Source organism: Acipenser ruthenus, chromosome 31 (genome assembly GCF_902713425.1).
Source record: "Acipenser ruthenus chromosome 31, fAciRut3.2 maternal haplotype, whole genome shotgun sequence".
In the NCBI taxonomy this organism is placed as follows: Eukaryota; Metazoa; Chordata; class Actinopteri; order Acipenseriformes; family Acipenseridae; genus Acipenser; species Acipenser ruthenus.
In genome coordinates, this window is record NC_081219.1 from 8,193,033 (window position 1) to 8,215,077 (window position 22,045).

The 22,045-nt window shown below is 40.2% G+C and overlaps 1 protein-coding gene across 3 annotated transcripts in view; it reads right to left on the bottom strand.

Annotated features, from left to right (window-relative positions):
• The window catches only part of LOC117396969 (SH2 domain-containing protein 3C), an 89,086-nt gene that overhangs the window by 13,034 nt on the left and 54,007 nt on the right, over positions 1 to 22,045 (bottom strand). For all 3 annotated transcript variants that reach the window (XM_059005651.1, XM_059005650.1, XM_059005652.1), the window contains one exon: positions 1,620 to 1,748. In XM_059005651.1, the coding sequence (XP_058861634.1) occupies positions 1,620 to 1,748 (129 nt within the window). The remainder of the gene's footprint in view (positions 1 to 1,619; positions 1,749 to 22,045) is intronic.

Below are 22,045 nucleotides of genomic sequence, written 5' to 3' on the forward strand. Positions count from 1 at the left end.
ATGCCACTTTTTAAAGAACATGTTGTGAAAAAGAACAGGCTGTTCAGCCCATCAGGACCCATTCCAGTTTTTCTTTAATTATATGGAAACTACAAAGCGGTATGTAATTCAATATGTTCACGTAACATTATTCAGCAGGTTTCATTCGACTTTACAAAGCAGAATGAATGAATTCTATAGGGTGATGCTTTTGGCCAGAGCTGTATATCCCTGGAATATAAAGTATGATTGAGCGTTGGAAAAGCATGGAAAAGTTCGACAGGCATACATGCATGTGTTCCTTTTGTTTGTATATATATTTTTAAATAAGAAAATCTATTAATTTAAGTTGCTGTAATATTTAAATGTATTCCACCAGTTTAATTTCACCTTTTACCAGCAGAGGGGGCTGCATATAAAACAGTTGTAAAACTAGAAAAAAGGGGATGGGTAACCATGGTAACCTCATACATTGTTTAGACACGATGCAGATTTTCTTGTTCATCTCTGCTAAGTATCCATGTTAGAATACATTATGATAATATGCAGTAAAATAGGATTAAATGCAGCTTGATAGACACTAATTGCAGAGGTTCTAGGGAAGCTTTACTGGGGAAGTTGCTGATGTTGAATGCAGGCTACTTCATCTCAAACTGCTCTCTGTTCCCAGAAGGAATTCAATTGAATTCCTAATGCATTCTTTTGCTGTTTTGTCGGCGCATTCCACTGCTGTCAATCCATAATGCACAGTTCTGATCACAACCATGAATTATGAGTCAGAACTGTGAAGTCATGTTTAAGAGAGTGTGGGTTGCAGAGATTAACAGCCATGAAACCAGAGGATGCCACATCAGAATTGTACTCTAATACTCTTGATGCCCTGCCATTATGGATACTGTCCCGTGTCGCTGAGATGACATGAGGTTAAAGTTCTACGACCACAAATGCAGTTGAGCCTGGCTCTTTTGAATAGCGGTTCAGACGCTTGCTTGCAGGGTCCCTGCTTTGACAAGCCTGGCTCTTTTGAATAGAGGTTAAGACGCTTGCTTGTGTTTGGCCTTTGACAAATGGAGGAAATGTACCAACACACACAAAAAAAACAACATATTACATATTGTGGGCTATTTATTCCAATTCGTAGGGAAATAAAACGAGATGTATAAACTTTGGAATAACTAAAGATGTACCGTGTGTTTCACCCATAGCAACAGACCACATTTTCAAGTGTATAGTTAGGGCTCTTTCTTTTCGGTTTTTATTTTTTGATCACATGATTCTGTTTCATCGATAATGTAATAAAAAAGGCAGCTCCCTGTTTGTAATTCAAACCAAACACAAAAAGCGAGTGAAGTTAAATAGAGTTTCCCTGATTCAAAATCTTAATGACTCATTGCAAATAATAGTTTTTCTCAATTACGACTTACTTAAATCAACTTAATTAGCTTTTTGTGCATGGTTGGAATTAAAAACAAGGAGTTGGCTTTTTTTGTACATTGTTATCAGTGAAACAGAATCAGTCACATTCAAGTTACGGAGAAAAAAACTAAAGTGGTCAATATAATACAATCAACATTTATCCTAGAGTTTAAACAGAGTCGGCTCAAAGACCCTCAGCTATAGTGTGTGGAGGTACGTCTCACCTCTCTGGGGATGCGCCCGTGGTACCAGCCGTGGCTGCGTGGGTCGCTGCTGCTCAGCTTGAGCTCCTCCTCCAGCTCACGACGCAGCTTCTCAGGGGGCGAGTCGATCAGGTACTTCTCCTTCGAGAACTGGGGGAAGAGAGAAGGAGGACACAGCTTAGTCAACGGAAGACTCTCACTAGCAGTTTATACATCATATTGTTCCATTTCTCACAGTTTGTTATTTTAACCTGGAGTGGTTCTAGTAGAAATGGTATCCTGTGCATGGCGTAGTTGTGAGGGGATCTTTATTAAGTTACTTTTATTACAAGTAGAATCAATCCCACGAACACAAATGAGTTTAGACCTGCCAAGAAATCCAGGTTAAAAAGGGTAAAAGGCTCTATAATGACATCATGTAGTAATGCCTGGAAGTGATATGAAACCTGGAATACTTGCTAGTGTCCTTCAGAAAGCCCTGATATCCAGTATAAACCCCTCCTTGTTAGTCCCTTGCTCAGGTTCTTGGAACTGCCCACTCAGTGGCGTCTCCTTGAATTTATGAGCAGTGTTGTGGTTCCTACTGTACCACCACAGAACAAGCAGACACAAAGCAGAAGCTACATTCAATCAATTCCCTTGCCTGGGGTCTTTTTGGTTTTACTTGCAAAGATAAATTGATTAAGTTGTTCCCTTTCTCCCTAGAGGGAACGGGCTATGAAATTGCTGTTGTTTGTTCTCAGAGTTAATTTGATGCGTTTCGTTAGCGCGGCAGGTGTGAAGAACAAAAAAGTGAAACGGGGTCAAGCGGTGAGCTAGCGGTGTACTCACGTCTCCGAGCAGAGCGAGAACAAGATCTGCTTCACAGGCCGTGAAGCCCGGAAGGCTCAATTGTTCAATTCTACGGTTCTACCCTTAAGTGAGTGACCATTTCTTTAAAATACATTTCCCTACCTCTTACTAGCTTTAGAAACGTCATTGCCTCCCTCTTTGTTCTGCTAAAGATTGTGTTTGTTCTTGTCGTATTTCAAACCTGCTACTTCCTGTGTTGTAGGTGTCACACTGAAGACTAGATATGCGCATGTGTGATCCAGCATCGTGTTGCCAGCAAGGCTGCTTTTGGTACCAGAGAATCAGCACACTTCTCGAGGAACAGCTGCCCTGAATATCAAAGCTTTTCCGACCGTCGAGAGAGCTTTTGTGGCGGGGTTTTAACTCTCCGACTGTTTCATGTTCAGAGCAAAAATCAAAAATGGCCAGGAAGGATGAGAACAGTCGCAAAACCCCAATTCCACCAGTATGAGGAATGTTATGCAAATGAAGTGGGTACCTAATTAACATACACCCCCACCCCCCCCCGGTGAAAAAATCAAAAGGTTTGATGTGGTCGGAATGAATAGCTTCCGTCTAAAATAGTTCCGCCTGTTTTAAAGAATTCTAATGGAGATGAGAAACTATTTCAAACAGCTCTGTTTAAAATAAACCACCTGCTTGGACCAGAAGAGCACGTGCTATGAAGATATCAAATGCAAAAGGCTATGATATTGTGTTTATGTGGTGAAGCACCCTGAAGGGTCATGCATTGCCAGTATCACTCACAGCCCTGGCATTCTTTGCCACAGTTGTTTGTATCCTATTCACGTGTTATTAATTTTCATGTGTGCAACTGGGTATGGAGGATATTTTATGCCAACATGAAAAATAAATAAATAAATAAATAAATAAATAAACACATGTCTATATATTTCTGTATTTATATGTCGTTAATTTGTTTATTTTTCATTTTGGCATCAAATATCTGCCAAAACCAGGTACATGAAACTATAATTGAATTAACACAGAACATACATTCAAAATTAGGCTACATTAAACTTACCTATCTAAGTTTATTTTTTCTCTGTCCTGATGCACTTGCTTTATTGTTATGTTCTATTAAATATTTCAACATATCTCCTGAAACACATGTCTGTTCTGTTTTTCTCTGTCTTTACTACATTTCAATCCCACCTGTCCATTGATCAGATCCTGAAATGACGTAAAAACTGTAATTTGCATTATTAACATATAGGTTTCTCATTTAAATACTGACAAGTTATTCTGCCACCTTCATGTAAATTGCATCCACTCCACCTGTCAGAAAACAGCAGAAACGTGTGTCAGCGGGTCTCTGTCTAGGTCCCCTGCGTAGTGTTTCTATGGCCATGTATAGTTTACACTTTTGGAACTGCACTCATTATAGGGAAAGCTCAAAACGCACATGAAGCATTATTCTTCGCGATTGGGTCAGATCCGGGTCGATTTTATGAGTTTTACTTCCGTTCGGATTGGGTCGGGTAAAAATGATGACGGTTCTGGGCTGGGTTTGTTATTTTTGACCCGTGAAGACCTCTACACTAGAGTACACATGACCTACAGGCCAGGAAGCCACAATAAGTAAAATAAACCAACAAAGCAAGAAACAGAATGTGATAATGTTTTAAAAAGATGTCAGGGAATTAATTTTAAGGCCCTGGTTACAACTCAATAAAGGATGGGAATGTCCATTATATTACACGCTGTTTTCATTTAAATATGAGCTTATTTTGTTTTATTATTTATATCCTACTCAAGCATTGGCTTTGTTAGGAAAGGAGCTTTATAAAAGTGAGTTTCACTGCTGTTGTCAAATAGAATCGCCCTGGCTAGCACTCCATCACTTCCTTCCCTGCTCACAACTGATGCACAAGTGGAGCAGCTCTGACAGAGGCAGAGAGTCACAGGACTGAGAGATCAGATTGAGAAGAGCGATGGGGCCCAGTGGACGGTGGCATGGTGTTTCAGAGGCTGTTATCAGGGGCTGGACAGGGAAGAACAGCTTCTACCACTGCTGACAATCTTCTTCACACATGCCAAGGGAAATCTCGAACACTTTGTGTATATATATATATATATATATATATATATATATATATATATATATATATATATATACAGTGCCTTGCGAAAGTATTCGGCCCCCTTGAACTTTGCGACCTTTTGCCACATTTCAGGCTTCAAACATAAAGATATGAAACTGTAATTTTTTGTGAAGAATCAACAACAAGTGGGACACAATCATGAAGTGGAACGAAATTTATTGGATATTTCAAACTTTTTTAACAAATAAAAAACTGAAAAATTGGGCGTGCAAAATTATTCAGCCCCTTTACTTTCAGTGCAGCAAACTCTCTCCAGAAGTTCAGTGAGGATCTCTGAATGATCCAATGTTGACCTAAATGACTAATGATGATAAATAGAATCCAACTGTGTGTAATCAAGTCTCCGTATAAATGCACCTGCACTGTGATAGTCTCAGAGGTCCGTTCAAAGCGCAGAGAGCATCATGAAGAACAAGGAACACACCAGGCAGGTCCGAGATACTGTTGTGGAGAAGTTTAAAGCCGGATTTGGATACAAAAAGATTTCCCAAGCTTTAAACATCCCAAGGAGCACTGTGCAAGCGATAATATTGAAATGGAAGGAGTATCAGACCACTGCAAATCTACCAAGACCTGGCCGTCCCTCTAAACTTTCAGCTCATACAAGGAGAAGACTGATCAGAGATGCAGCCAAGAGGCCCATGATCACTCTGGATGAACTGCAGGGATCTACAGCTGAGGTGGGAGACTCTGTCCATAGGACAACAATCAGTCATATACTGCACAAATCTGGCCTTTATGGAAGAGTGGCAAGAAGAAAGCCATTTCTTAAAGATATCCATAAAAAGTGTCGTTTACAGTTTGCCACAAGCCACCTGGGAGACACACCAAACATGTGGAAGAAGGTGCTCTGGTCAGATGAAACCAAAATCAAACTTTTTGGCAACAATGCAAAAGCAACACAGTTCATCACCCTGAACACACCATCCCCACTGTCAAACATGGTGGTGGCAGCATCATGGTTTGGGCCTGCTTTTCTTCAGCAGGGACAGGGAAGATGGTTAAAATTGATGGGAAGATGGATGGAGCCAAATACAGGACCATTCTGGAAGAAAACCTGATGGAGTCTGCAAAAGACCTGAGACTGGGACGGAGATTTGTCTTCCAACAAGACAATGATCCAAAACATAAAGCAAAATCTACAATGGAATGGTTCACAAATAAACATATCCAGGTGTTAGAATGGCCAAGTCAAAGTCCAGACCTGAATCCAATCGAGAATCTGTGGAAAGAACTGAAAACTGCTGTTCACAAATGCTCTCCATCCAACCTCACTGAGCTCGAGCTGTTTTGCAAGGAGGAATGGGCAAAAATTTCAGTCTCTCGATGTGCAAAACTGATAGAGACATACCCCAAGCGACTTACAGCTGTAATCGCAGCAAAAGGTGGCGCTACAAAGTATTAACTTAAGGGGGCTGAATAATTTTGCACGCCCAATTTTTCAGTTTTTTATTTGTTAAAAAAGTTTGAAATATCCAATAAATTTCGTTCCACTTCATGATTGTGTCCCACTTGTTGTTGATTCTTCACAAAAAATTACAGTTTCATATCTTTATGTTTGAAGCCTGAAATGTGGCAAAAGGTCGCAAAGTTCAAGGGGGCCGAATACTTTCGCAAGGCACTGTATATATATATATACCTTGTATTTGTATCATGTCTACGAACATGGTGGCCATTGTCCAGCTAGCTCTTGTGGACAAGTCTTCAAGTGTGTAGTATGACTGCGTCAAGTGCTCTTTATAAAGGGCTAGTCCTAATAGGAGGGATCTTGCGATTGAATTTGGCTGAGCAGGTCTTTATATGCAGCTCGTCACAAGCAGAGAGTTCACTGTAGTTCATATATTGTTCTGCTTATCATTGGTTTTGGTTGTATTGTACTTTGTTCCACAAACATTAATCACATAAAAAGAAGGATTTGTTTCTCCCATTTTACAGAAAAATAGAAAATCTTTAACTACCCAACTATGAAATCACTTGGATCCAAAAATCTTTACCAAGCCAACTATGAAATCACTCTGATCCAAAAATCTTTACCAACCCAACTATGAAATCACTCTGATCCAAAAATCTTTACCAACCCAACTATGAAATCACTCAGATCCTACTGAATGCCACAGTGCATGTGCATTTCAAGACGATCAGTGTTCAGCAGATTTACTGAGGTGTGGATTTTCTGTAGATAGATCAGTTTTATTGCATGTGAGGCTCAGTCGAATCGCACGGCACGTCTGCCCCAGGCTCTGAATAGCTGGCAGGTTTGTACGTTCTCAGCCTGCCAGACTCCCAGCTAATCAAACCAGAATGAAACGGCTGAGTGACTTTACCTCAGGCACTACCTTCAGAAACGGGCCGATTAGATCAGTGCTGGTATGCTCGGCTGCTGCACAGAGTGGGCGGCTCATTAAATCTTAAACAGATCCTGGATTTCACAACGAAGCGTTTCTTAAAGCTGCAGTGTCCCACATTCAGGTGTGAATACACTTAAATATGATTCCTGGTTGATACCTGAAAAAAATCTATAAAAGAATGCTTTCTCCCCGATGCTACACCCATGACTGCTATCTAGGAGTGGAGCGTTTACTAATATCACAGTTGAATAGTTAAGGTAAAAATATTCAAATAGGTCAGTTACATTTTTTTTGATAAATCATGCATTTGTGAACGCACGGTTAAACAGTTTGCTGTTTTGTGCACTATATTTTAAAACTGAGTGGAAAATAAGTTGTTAATGGATTACAACCAATCCATCCATCTGAAACTGCACACTTCACAATTACGTGATGTGCGATTAGTCGACTATTCGATGCTATCCCTACAGCTACCTACACTCACACATAGCACCTCAATAAACAAGCACACTTGTCCCTAATTGCTAGGTATTATGAATTATTAGCAATCAATTAATCAATCTTTATTTTATATAGCGCCTTTCATAGTGGACCACCATCACAAAGCACTTTACAAGATAGTGAGGAACAATGCGTAATACATAAAGTTCAGTGAAATACAGGGCATAGTACATTAAATACAAACAGTAAAAACAATGCAAATACATTAAATACAGGCATATTACAATGCAAATACACTAACTGCAGGCATATTACATTAAATAAAAGGCTAGGATGCGAGTTGTAGACATTGTGGATGCGTGTGTCATACAGAATCATACAAATAAGATGGAGTGAAAAACCTGAAATAGCAATTTAGACAACAGCTAATAACAGATATCAAGCTTGAAGCGCATTGAAAGCAAGAGAGAACAAGTGGGTCTTGAGAGTTGATTTGAAGCGAGTGACTGTGGGAGCTACACTCACTAAAGCTGGGAGAGAGTTCCAGAGAGTCGGAGCCATGAAGCTAAAAGAGCGCTCTCCCAGTGTGGTGCACTTCTGCTTGGGTATAACAAGCAGGCCAGTCAGAGGACCTCAGCTTGCGTGCAGGGACATAGCGGGTCAGCAGGTTGGAGAGATACTCTGGACTTGTGTGATGAAGGGCCTTGTAGGCAAGCAGGAGAATTTTTAAAGTAATCATGAACTTTACAGGTAGCCAGTGCAGCTGGGCAAGATGGGGTAATGTGATCATGATTTTTACATCTGGTAAGGATCCTAGCAGCGGCATTTTGAACCAGCTGCAATCGGTTTATGGCGCGTGACGGAAGACCACCATAAAGAGAGTTGCAGTAGTCGAGTCGAGAGGAGATGAATGCATGACAGAGTATCTCTGCATCCGGGAGGGAAAGGTAGGGAAGGACCTTTGAGATGTTTCGGAGGTGGTAGAAGGAGGATTTGGGCATCAAAGGAGAGGTTACTATCCAGAAGTACACCAAGGCTTTGTACAGTGGGGGAAGGCAGCAGCAGACAGTTCAAGGAAGCAATATTGAGATTCTTGAGTTGAGTTTTAGATCCTATTAGAAGTTCAGATTTGTTAGTGTTGAGCTGAAGAAAATTGGCAGACATCCAGGCCTGATGTCTTGGATGCAAGCTGAGAGCTGAACCATGGCAGAGGGACATCCAGGGTCTAGTTTTAGGTAGAGCTGGGTGTCATCTGCATAGACCAAGGATACAGAGTGTGGCATGCAGAAATACACTGCTAACATTCTTGAAAAAGTAGAAGAAAAACGAACAGTTGAAGCAGTTCATTTTAGTTTTCTGTGTGTTTGTGTTCAGGATGTATATTTTGCATTTGTGTGGGAGCGCCAAAGCCAATGTGACACTCCCTCCAGAATCCCCAGCAAAGACCAGGACTTTGCACAGCGAGGTCTCAAAATTACCTTTATCCTTTTCTAGAATTGCAGTTTGCAAAGTACATTGTTAAGCTATTTGGTGAAGGCAGGGGGTAATCAATACCGCTACAGTTTATATCATTACAACAGGCCCTGATGTATACGGTATATGTGTGCGTCATTATCTGTATGAACTCCTGCATCAACTATGCACATCTCCTAGAAATACAGGAGTAAAAACTGCTCCCAGAGACCAGACCAAGACAACCCAGTGCTGTATATCTTTACATGTGTAATATAAGAGCAACACTAGAAATAGGATTTCAGTTGATTATAGAGGTACAGAAATACTCCACGGCCCATCTCCCCGGGGACTGCTAAACAAATTCTGCGGTTCAAGCAGAAGCAGGCCACTCTGTAATCTCTGTCTCGCAGCTTCACTTCAACACAGAACTCTGCCAGCCAGACTTCACAGAGACTCCCACTGAAAGACAGGGCCAGTATAGACATGCAGCATTCAGAGGTATGCCCTATCAGAAACTAAAGACTCTCTGTTAAATTTCACTAAGCTGGAGGGAATTCAGCAGGGCCACAATTTATGAACAATTAGAAGGTTTTTCACTGTGTTCCTGCATTTAAACAAAACTTGAACCACGTTTCAGCAATGCGGCTGCCCAGGTCCTCTGCTTTAAAAAAAATCACATCTGAGGCATCTCTCAATACTCCCTTCGACTACAAAATGGTGACATCACAATCAGTCACGTATCTCAGCCACTTAATTGTATCCTCTCGATCGTTTCCCTCTTTTCAATGAAAACTGACTAAAGAAAGGTTGGTAATAAATAGAAAGCAGCATGGATATAAACAACAAAGTAGTGTGGAATAGAGTTACAGGACTACACGAGTCTGTGTAGGTTAATCAGCACCTTGGCTTTCAGCCTCAGTCTGTTCACTTCTACTTGTGTCGATATTCCCTGCCACACAGACGCTCAGCGTCCTACTATATCTGCTATTTAGGATCACAATACAGCAATGCCATTGCATCAGACAACAGCTCTATTAAGCTGATCCTGTATTCGCACAACCCTAATTGACCCACTATTAACTAACCCGTTTGAATTGCAAACAACAATCGCACACTCACCGTTATTTACTGCCTGTGATGTTAATTGCCGTTTTCACTGAATTAATACCCGGTTTTAATTAGCATAAGCATAACTGCTTCATATATTTATTGCTATGCAAATGAGCCTGCTTCTACAGAAAGACTGTTCCTTACACAGTGTGTTTGTGCCCGGAGAATGTGTGTTTGTGTGTGGGGGTGGTGCATTGTGTCATTTGTGTGTCTGTGAGTAATTATGTGAGTAATTTTAATTGATTGATAAGTGGGGACCATGCTACAGGGTTAGGAACTAAAGTTAGTAATCGTAAACGCCCCTGTGCTATGCTGTAGTCTTGTCCGAATCTATATGCTATATAGATTCATTTAACAATTTGATGTGTGTTTGTAAAATGCTGTGACAAAAATTGTAATACAGAATGATGCAAAAGTGCTATTTTTACAGCAATAATTGGTTATGTCAATTTTTAAATTGCCGTAGTCCCCATTTTACCTCTTAAGACAGAACTAGGGAGTCAGCAGAAAAAATGATTTGCTGTTCAAATTCAAACTAAATAAGATGCCCAGGTCAGTAACCTGTCGACCCGGCATCAATATATTTTCATTAAAGATGTGGAATAATGCCTACTTCGGCTGTTGTCATAGAAACAGCCCATTGTGTGTAAGATGCTGATGAACCCTGCAATGTATAACAAGCTTCCAGTAGGTCATGGTAGAAACTGGGTATATTGGGTGATTTTTAATATTTTGCTTGTTGTTTTTTATTAAGATAATCCCAGGGGGGCCTATGCAGTGAATGGTGCTGTGAGTGCACTGTTATATCAATTGTAATCCATTAGAGAAGATGTGAAAAAAAATCTAGAACTCACAATTTATAATTTGCAATGGTTTAAATCAAGAAATGTAGCATCCAGGTTATTTACCTAGTCTATAAACTGGAAAAAACGCCGGCCGTAACGCAAATCCACTCTTCCAGAACTATCCTGTCTGGACACCATTATAATCCCAGTGAATTACCCTGAAGAAACATTAGCAAACGACAGCATTACCTGCAATGGCAACACAATAGCATTGGAAAAAATATTCCAAGCCAGTAACACACTGGGGCTTAATCATTGATCTGAATGGTGGCAGAGCTTGGTTCAGATTTGTTCAGACAGAAATGCACCCAAGAGAACACGCCCTGTTAGTTGATGTTCAGAGCTACACAGTCGATTGCTAGCAGTGTTGGTTCATACCATTGTGATTCTATTAGCACGTCTCTATATGAAAACCTTACCACAGTGGTACCATTCTACCACTGGCTGATACCATAGTAACTGCGCTGGTGATACTACTGGCCCAGATCCATTGCAAACTAAATTAGTATAGAACCATCGCATTTAACTGAATGCAATGCCATTGAAGGACATTGTTTTATTTTTTTCAGCATTGTGAGGTAAATACCTTGGATCCTTACTGAGGAAATGAAACTGTGGTGCCGACATCTGGTTACTGGTTTTCCATAATACACCTGCTACACCAGTGAGATTCAGCTTTTGTATATTACAGAATCCATGTCAGTCCGGTTAACAAATGAATCGATCATGGGAAAGACAGCGTATTTACCCCCCCTGTACTGAAGCTGCAATTCATAACACTAGCTTGCAGAGGACCCAGGCCCCAGCCAGGAAGGAGTTAACCCCGCTGAGAAGCTGCACCTTGTTGTTTTGCCCCCTGCTGGTGCTATGAATATTAATGAGGGTCATTATAGAGATTATGAATGAGTGTTCACTCAGGCACCTGAGACTAGCAGAGACCAGTCGGAATCACTCATATCAACACAGCCAAACCCTCGTCCTTCCTCCCGACCACACAATCCCTGTGCTCTCTGGCATCTGCCCTGCTTCTGTCACCCAATCAGAGCACATCCTACCATGGGCCCTCATGCCAGTGCCTGTATGTGATAACAATAATCTTTTAAACATGCTTCAATCTAATCCTCATCTAATCCTTTTTTAATGCAGAACACGGTGTTGAAAATGCAAGTCCTGATCTAAGAAAAGTGGCAACATTAACAATTGCTTTTATTGCACCTCTTCATATTTAAAAAGAGCTGGCCATTGCTGTGTGATTCCTACACCAGTGTACATTGCATTGCACCTCCAATACACAATGTAAAGTGTAAAGAGCAGGTTCAACTTCCTGTTTTTTTCCGTCATTGCTAGCTCATGTTTCAGCAGATGGCTGCAGTTTAGTTGCAATATAAAAAATTACTTGTGAGTAAATACCAGAAAGCAGCATTACAATCACTTTTGAATTTAAATAAAAGCCCTCACAATCTCTGACTTTTATGAGAGGGGACTATAAAAAATAAATAAATTACATCAGTTAAACTAACTGCAGCACCTAAATACAATTATGAATATTGAAACTTTGTGTCTCAATCCCACATGTCAACACCTCCAATCCCAGAAACCTAGGGACTCTTCGAAGGAAAGACAAGAGTGCAGACCTCCTGCTGAGTGCCTGGCTTAATTGGCCTCTCTGATCAGCACAGAAGGGTGGAGAAGGTCCTGGGGGTAGGGGGTGAAAGTGCCTGGAAGCTGCTATCTGAAATTCCCCTCTTCTCAGCTGTTCCACATCTCTGGGATCCCCCAAGGGAGTCCTCCGCACCTGCTAGACTCTTCCAAACAAATCTCTGTGTTCACACAATGTTTAGCGGCACGGATTAGGATGTAAGCCAGTCAGATCCCCCTATCTCATCACAACCATTAGCCTAAGCCTATCGACTCAGCACCTCTTCCCAAATGAGCGCCGTATGCCTCAATGGGAAACCCCAGCCGCTGGCCTCTCCTTAGGGCTATCGGTCATTGTAATCTGGTCAGTCAGAGCCTGTGCATCAAAAGAACCGTCTGTCTGTTTATCTAGCCACATGGGCAGGTACAGCACAGGGATGGGATCGGTGAAGGGTAAGGAGACTGAAGCCTGCTATCGCTGTCACGGTCTCTGTCTCTCTCTCTGTACAGGAGCTATGATTCACAGCTCAAATACCACCTTCATTAACTGTTTTGTTATAGATGATTTTTTTCTTCAGTAACCTCACCCCACCATACATTCTGAAAACAGTTCTAAATCATACCATACGGCACAGGGAGGGATTCAATGGCTGTAATGGCTATTTTGACGAACTGACAAATTCTTTATAGTAATGCCAAGTGATTTCCATGTTATTTTAAAAGTGAAAAATGACAAAAGATTTTTAAGAAGGTAACCACAGCATTATTTCACTGTATTTTTGCAGTTTTACCATGTATTTCCCATGACTATACAATGCATTTACCAGATTTTCTCCTGGTTTGTCATGTTCGTGAATATGCTTTGCTATACTTCGCTGGTCTTTACAATGCTAACCTATGCTTTAACTATGCTTTATTACAATTTACTGTGCTTTTACAATGGGAAGTTTTTATAAGGGAAACACTGGCAGAGATCCATCACCACTTTTGCTTACAATTAAACAGAAAGGTTTTGAAATTTCAACAGCAATGAGCTTGATCAATGGCAGCCTCTGTGTTCTTGTCCAGCTCTGTGACACACAGATTCTCAGCGTGTTAATGCAGCCTGCAGTGCCCGTCTATTCCACAGCAGATGCTATGACAGTCGGCAGCTTGATCAGGTCTCCTCTGCAATCCATTCCTCAGTCCCAGTAGGAACTCTCCAGACAGACTGCAAGGCTGCCTCAGTGCAGATTTTAGGCACCGCCACTTCAGAGGGCCACAGCATACAGCTCTGCTTCTGTAGACGCAGTTAAACTGTGACACGGCTCAGTGACATAAAAGAAAAGTGAAAAGACTGCTGAAGCAAATCTGCGGGACCGCAGCTTTTAATCTACATTGCTTTCCAACTGTAATGCTTTATATAGCGGTATGATAAACCACATATATATAACATCATTTCAGTTGTAAAATGGCAGGCTTCCATATACCACAATAAAAAGGACAAAACACAAAAGTATAATATTTGCTGATAATATCTAAATGTCCCTATTCATTCACATTGCCCATTAAGGGAACTGACTCAAAATGCATAAAGTACTAAACCTGTAACACTCACACTGCACTCTGCAAAAAAATATATGAATGATTACTGTGTTGAATTTTTACTGTTTTCCGATGGACACTTGGAACACAGTCATGGACTATGTTTTAGGCATTTTGGGTAAATTCTCGGCATCGCCACTGAGATCTTGTCTTCATGTACGCTGTGCAGCTGGCCAGCGAGAAGAGGTCTCATCAGTCAATCTTCAGTTCATGCTTACAAACTCAATGACTTATTATAACAACATAACAGAATTGCACAGAGAACCATACGCTCGTAAGACAAATTGCCAAGCATAATAAAAAAAGCATGCGGCAAAGAGTGGCTAGCTGCTACATCATTGTCAGGAGTGAAGTAATCAGTGGGGTTATAGATGAGCCTCCAAGAAATTATACAAAAGATCACAAGGCAAACTGACTGGGAGCTTTTAGCGAGACTAGGAAAGACACACTGTCCTAATGTATGGCTGACTACAATTGTGTCTGGTGGAAGACATTTCCAGTCTCTTGACAATAAAAGCATTTATTTTCTTTTTTATAGATAACCAATTGTGTATAAGTGTTGAGCTAGAATAAGTGTTCCTAAGGGGTTTGGGCAAACTGTAGTTCTGGAAGGCACAGTAATTGAGTTAATATTCAGGCAGAATTAGTTCAGATCAGCAAGGCCATGTTAACCTGTGGGATGGGTTGTGTTTTTCTGGGATTGTCGGTGAAATATCTCAGAATTTTTTTCCCATTTATTTTATCTTTTAGAAATTTGAGTGTGCCAAATTTACTCCAGTTTTACTCCCCGACTTAAAATATCTACTTATGCTCCCTGACTGTAGCAATTCCCCACAACAGTTTAGGAGAACTGAAGGTCAGTGGGCGTCCTACAATCCCTATGAAAGCCAATTACTGATTTACAACTGGGATACATTTTGCTCTCCTAACTGCGCGAGCGACAGAGCTAGTGCACCATAGAAGATCGTTAATTGGACCAGCCTGGACGCAAACCTGTGCTCACCTGACTGTATGACTCCCTCAGCAAGCCACTCAGTGGTGCATTTACAAGGTGAGCCACGAAGGCACCCATATCTCAGATTTCCAACAAACTAAAATATTCTAAAAGCACCCTTAACGAGACATGCATTAATGACATGCAATTGTTAAACAGGACACAGAACACACACAGATATTAAACTGCTAGGAAAGTGAATGAAATTTGCAGCTGTTGTGGTTGGTATCTATATCGATTGGGGGTTTGTTTTTGCACAAGAAACACACTGACAAGCGAGGTCATTGTCTCCTGAAGCTCTCCCAAATAATCCAGCTAAAACCTTATTTTACTGCTGCCTCTGATTAATTTGGCAGATAAATGATCCAATTCATGAGGTTAATGGCGTCACACCGCTGGCTGACTCAGCACACCTCTGATCTCTGCTGTCAAGTGACCAGGCCTCGGATTTAACCCTTCATTGCACGGCCATGTATTGAAACTCTTTAAATGCTGGCAAGATCTGCTAGAAGCAAACATCACCGCCAACCCATCCCATCCATCCCAAGAGTCAAAAAGTGGGATCAAATATCTACTGTAATTATCTGCCTGTAACCTAAAGGACAGCTTGCAGAACATACAGTAAGAAGTAATTTAAAGGAATCACTAACACTTTAAAATCAATTTTCCTTACATATGTAACATTATCACCCCTTTACTGTGCTAAATATCGAATTGTGCTTGCTGATTTTACTGTAATGCAGATATATAGATTTCTTCTTAAATACAATATGACAGATTCAAAGTTGCTGTTGCTTCCTGGAATTTCAGATTCATGCCAATAGACTTACTCAGATCAGATCATGTAACGGACAGAAGAAGACGGGATTAGGTACTTGGAAGCAGCAGTTAAACGTCTATTAGTTTGTATTTGAAAAATCTACATAACCTGAGAAAAACAAGCAAAAAGCCAAAGGGATACAGGCAGGCAGGTGGGCTTGCGTATGTATACGACACATTTACATAAACTTGCTCAGGATATTCTTTAGGACAAGTTATTGATTGATATGAGGGTATAAGGCTGTCTGACTGGCTGACTTCAATTGTTCTATCTAGACAACTGCTTACAGAGTTACGATGAAACTTGAAAAGGGCATTCTTTCGCTCAACTTATTAGGCATATCAGAATGTGGGGTATTAAGGAGACATTTGTTTGTCCATCCGTACGTCATACTTTCAGGATACTGATGGCTTTTATTTTGTATTTACAGTATGGCAGGGGATGTGTGTCACAGCACGCTTGTTTTAATCAGTTGAATCGGACGTTCATTCTCATCTCTTTTTCACTTTGCGGAACGTAAATAAATGCAATACATTCAGCAACATCCCCCGAAGCTGTTTGTTATTTCCTCATCTGTATACATGTATGGACTCAGATCTGGTACGATGGTCCCTCAGGTCTCATCGTTCATTTGAATTCCCAGCAGCAGATACAGTACTGTAGCTGGAACGGGCAGAAAGAGTTGCTTTTGGGTGACATATACCATTTGTCAGCTAATTAAAAATGAAAGATCCATGTTTGCCTCAGCGCTCATTATATTTTATTATACAGCGATTGAGAAGTTTCACCACTACAAAGAAACCTTGCATAAATCTCAGCATCTCATGAAAAACCTTGGCATAATGATCTTCTTTCATCTGTTGCACCAAAAAAATTCATTCTGATTTACAATTGCCTGCTGAGATTAAATACAGAGGCATCAAGAGCCGTCTGGTTTATTTGTGGCATAATGTTCAAGACTCAATGAAGACACAACCTTGATTTATTATGACATATTAAGTGATTTTATACTGTAAAATCATACGTTGTTTAGGATTTTAAAAACCAAATATAAAGTTTTTAACACAAAGAAAAGGAGAGGTGATACCTTTTTATTAGCCTAACTAAACAAGAATTCATCACCATTATGTTTTTAACAAATGTAACTCAAGTATTAATTTGATTTTTTTGGTATTTCTTTAAATGTTTCAAATTGAATCCTGTTCTGCATGACGGTTTCATGTTGTACTGCTGTGTTGATCATTCAGACGCTTTTGTGACCTTATTTGGCTGGGTCACCATTGTAAATGAAAACCTGCACTAAATGGTTAAATAAAGGAATTGATTTCTTGACTGGGCGTTGGAGAGAAGGGAAGAATGTATTGGATTTAAATTTGCCAGGTCGGGGGGAAGTTTCTCCAGTCCTACGTTTGATATGTACAGGAATTTAGACAGCAGATGGCACCTCCAGCACCAGCACCAAATAGCAGCGTGGTCTGTGTTCCTTTGAGGTCCTTTACAAGTATAAGCAGGCAGGGCTGAACTGAACCCAGGCTTATTCAGATTTCTAATCAATATTGTGATTAATCCCTGTAGAACAACTCAAAACTCAAAACTGAGGAAATAGCAAATGACAAACAAGATGCTGTACTCAAGCAAAAGCAGGCGTGTAATGTGTCTGTAAGTTTCACAAGGCAATCTCTCCCCACAACAGTGAAAGAAAATGTTTCTGTATATTACATTTCCTGGGCAATCAAATGGGAGATTATGCGAGGCTAGGTTTTTATGGAAGCCATTTTGCATCCAGTAGAATATTGTGAAACAGCCACTCACTCACTTGCTCACAATCTCGTATGCACATAACTGCATACTACAGTACAGATCAGTTCAATCCAAAATGGTGCCAGATGAAAGGCTTAGTACGTTCAGGATGACGTTTCTAATCTCCTCATTCTATGAACCTTGGGCCACATTTATCTACATTTTCACTCCAAAAAAAGCATAACTAGTAAACAATCTAGACACACTTTTGAAACCTTAAACTAAGCTTACAAGTTGGGGCGTTACTTGCTTTTTAAGTGTAATATTTCTACTTGGTAAATTCTCTAATTGAATTGTAAGCAGTGGTTTATATTTGAAGTCACAGGTGCACTAAAGGACTTGCAAGCCCATTCTTTGATAGCGAGACATTGTGATGGACAGCGTCTCTGACAGGCCGTGATTGTAACAGGAGGTTACAGCTTTTTGCTCTGACTTGGCACCATAAATACTGCAACTCAAAGGAGTTTGGTTCTTGACACATAAAACTGCTGCCTATCATTTGAGCTGCTTACTGGTAGAATAAGATAACATGTAGCTATACTGACGGCTTCATTCATCTTCATTTCTTAGAATTTGTATTACAGTGTGGAAAGTCGCCTGTGTTAATTTGCTCTGGAGTACTGATGTACGTTATCCTTTTCATCGACAGTCTGTTAATAAATATGTATGCTGGATTTTACCTTTTATTTATTAGTGTACACGTCCATTCAGATTATTTTGTTAGTACTAAAATGTAACACAATCAGATTAATAAGTGTGACACACCCCTAATGCTTGGGCTTATCTCTGCTTCTCAGATCTGAACTCTGAATCCAAGTGGTTCTGGCTGTTCACAGGGTGGTTAATACTGCGAGGTTTATGGTGGGATAAACACTGATTATTAAGTTAACTACATAGTGTTTTTGGCAGTCAAAAACACACAAGCTTCATTTTCAGGATGCTGATTACAGTCCAAAAAATTCAGGATGGCTGATTAGCCTTTGAGGTTTTGACTGGTCTGCATTACATATTGTAAAATCTGGAAACTCTGAAGTAATACTGACCAAAACTTTAGGTAAAAGGGTATTGACAAGTAAACGCTAATAACATGTCTGGGGGTTAGATTTACAAAATGGGGACTGCCTTTATTATAGTTTACCACGGTAAATTGGCAGTTTTCCCATGTTTTTCCCATGGTTATACTATGCATTTACCATAGTTTACCATGTTTTTTTTTTAATATGCGTTACCATACCTTTTCTTTACCATGGTTTTACTATGCTTTAGTACACTTTTACTATGAGTAAAGCAACACCAGCACATTATACTAATTGTCCAGGTTGTAAAGTCACAGCTACACAACTGTCATTGCTCTTGTTAGAAGCAGTTAGAAGCAGTTTATATAAGTAGGTTATCTTCTTTGGCTTCCTAGCGGAAGGAATCCACACAATGCCATAAAAGAAGGGGGAAGTGGGTTGAACTTTTGATAATAAACTAATCAAATGGCTATTTCGATCATGACCCCCCCCCCCTCCCCCCCAAAATCAAAGCACCACCCTGGGGCCACTTTAGACTCTTCCTGACCCACTCCAGAGGGTCAAAAAAAAGCAATGAATAATGATGAAGTCAGGCAGTAATAAAGCTTGGATGCTGCCAGCAGGAACCAGGAAAGGCCTAGGCTCTGCTTCCTCCCAGAGGAGTTCGCTAGGCCTCACCTGGGGATGCTGTTTCCATGGCAACCCCCTCTAGTCGCTGGCTGGTGGAGAGTTTTATGGAGGTTGGGTGAAGGAAGCAGTAGCATGAATGTTTTATTTACAAGGGCGATGCAGGCAGTAAAATAAAAACAACTTTAAAGTTCATCGAGGGGGTGAAATACAGCCTGGGTGATGATGATTTCTTGACGTTTACAAAGGGTTTTAGCCTTGAAGGAACTGCCGTAAAATCAACTCAGTGATTGCCTTGGGGAGAGGCCAGCAGGGTATGTGGATAGGTTTATAATGGTCAAAACCTAGATCTTAATGGATATAAAAAACCTGAATACATCTAGTTTCTACACCTTCCCCTCAATTAACAGTTCAGACCAATTATGTAGAATGTACATACAGTACACATTTGTATTGCATTAGGAATTGCAAAAACAAGAAAAACAATTGATATCTTTATAAATATACAGACATTGTATTTACCTATACATCCATGTTAACGCTAGGGTAAATTTTCAAGTTAAGATGCAACTGGAAATGCAATTTTGAAGCTTACATACAGAATACAATTTTTTAAGCATAACCCAAGAGCCTTGAGTTCTAATCCCATTTCGGTTTCTTTAGAAAACTGGGACCACTGGACTAAACCTCAAGCTTGCTGCCTTAGTTTACGATGTAACACTGTCCATTGACAGATACAGCCGGTTTCATGGTGAGTTAATGGAATCTTACGTGAGTAATTTCCACCGTGTTTTTTTTTTCCAGCTGGGATCCCATTAACAGACAATTTCAAAGGTCCTGAGGTGGCAAAGGTGAAAGGTCAAGGCTGTAATGGATTGTGTGCTTTAAAGTGCACGTCAATGCTAACCTGTTTGTAGGGGGGGGGGGGGAGTGGTCATTTGACCAGCACCCAGTTCTAGATGTGTGACTGTTAATGTCTGCCAATAACAATATACAATACACACTGAGCCGCTTTTCTATCTGTAGCTCTTACAAACAAACCACGGCCATTTTCTTCACTTGTGTTTAAAGCTCAGTACTAGAAAAAATAAAGAGACATGGAAATTCAACCAAGGAATGAATGATAGAGACTCTGAACGGTTCATACAAAAAATAATAAAATTCAGAGACGCTTAAAAAAAAAACAGAAAAAAGAAACTGCATAACTGTGCATAACCACCTCGAGACATATATTACAGTGTTATAATATATTATGAACCATATATTATTACAGTTATGCTATACGATTGAATACAAATAATTAAACAGTGTAGCTAATTTTAATATTACAGAATTTCCATCCGATACAAACTATCTGATTCAAAGAAATTTCAAGAAATGAATATCAGGGTCTACTATATAATATACATCCTCACACACATGCATACATACATACAGTACCTACACAGGGTATCTACGCTGACAATTTGAAAAGGACATATAGTCTATGTATGTCTCTATATAAACTTCTTTTATGATCGCTTAGGCAAACATGAATAACACAGAGCATTTATGGTTACTCTACAGACACAATGTTGCCTGTTAACGTCTTCTGTCCTTTCCAGTTTTTAAACATGCAAACAAACCCTAACCTTGCTCTGTCTGCATCATGAATGCTGACGCATCACCTCCCTCATCCTTAAATGACATATTTGAATGCACACATAAACACAGACAAATAAGCAGGACAGAAACATAAGATTGATCGATGTACTGAGGATCAATAAGGCACATAGACAGATCAATCATTACGGTTTGTAGACAGGTTAGTCAATAAAGTTGATAAATAGATATCATTATCTTACTTTGGGTACTTCTCTGTCTACCTGAGCCAGTAAAATGAAACTCAGCTTCAGGGATATGAACTATGTGAAGCTGTGAAAAAAACACTCTTAACCCTGGATATCTGATAGGACATCCTGCCCCTCCATGGCGGTACATACACAATACAGCTATCTGTATACTGAGTCACCACGACCTCCAGCCCCTCTTACGCAGATGTTAAATATCAAGCAATTCTGATGTTTCTCCATAACTGCTTAAGAGTTTCCTAATAAATCGTACTCACAATTGGATAAGCGTTTCCTTATACAGTATATATAAAAAGTGTGCATACATACATAGAGATATACATATGGGTGTGTGCGCTATAACTCATAACTCACTGTGGGTTATCTTGTCCAAGTTTAAAAATAGATTCACTTTCTTTGTACATTAGGCACACAGTAAAGAGGTTACAATAGTTTAGTTTCTCAAAAAACAGCTGTACTTCAAGCTAACTGTATGTACTATGTAAGACCAAATTTAACACAGAGCATCCTCTTCCAAACCACTGTAGGACTGCTCTCCTATACTTTACACTGCAGCTTCAAGAGTCTCCCCCCTCCCCCCTTCCCTGCCAAGGCTGCTGCAGAGTCTCTCTCTCTCGAGTGCTGCAATTGGCTAGAAATTATGTCATTGTTTCAGGCTGTCAAAATGGCCTCTATTGGCTGCTTCTGCAGATGCTATCGTCAGCCCTGAAATGTCACTTTTATTCATGCAGGGGTGTGCTTTGTGTCAGCCGGGATGCTAATAAAAAGAAAAACGATAGTGATAACACAGACATTAACCCGTTGGGGACCTATTTCACACCTCTTCTCTCAGCAGCTGGCACTGTGAAGAAGAGCGGTGCACTGAATATGCGCTGAGCTCGCACTACAAAATATTTAACATTACAAAAGAAATATCTGGCTTTTTTAAATCCTCCCACACCTTCCAAACTAATCACTGAGCT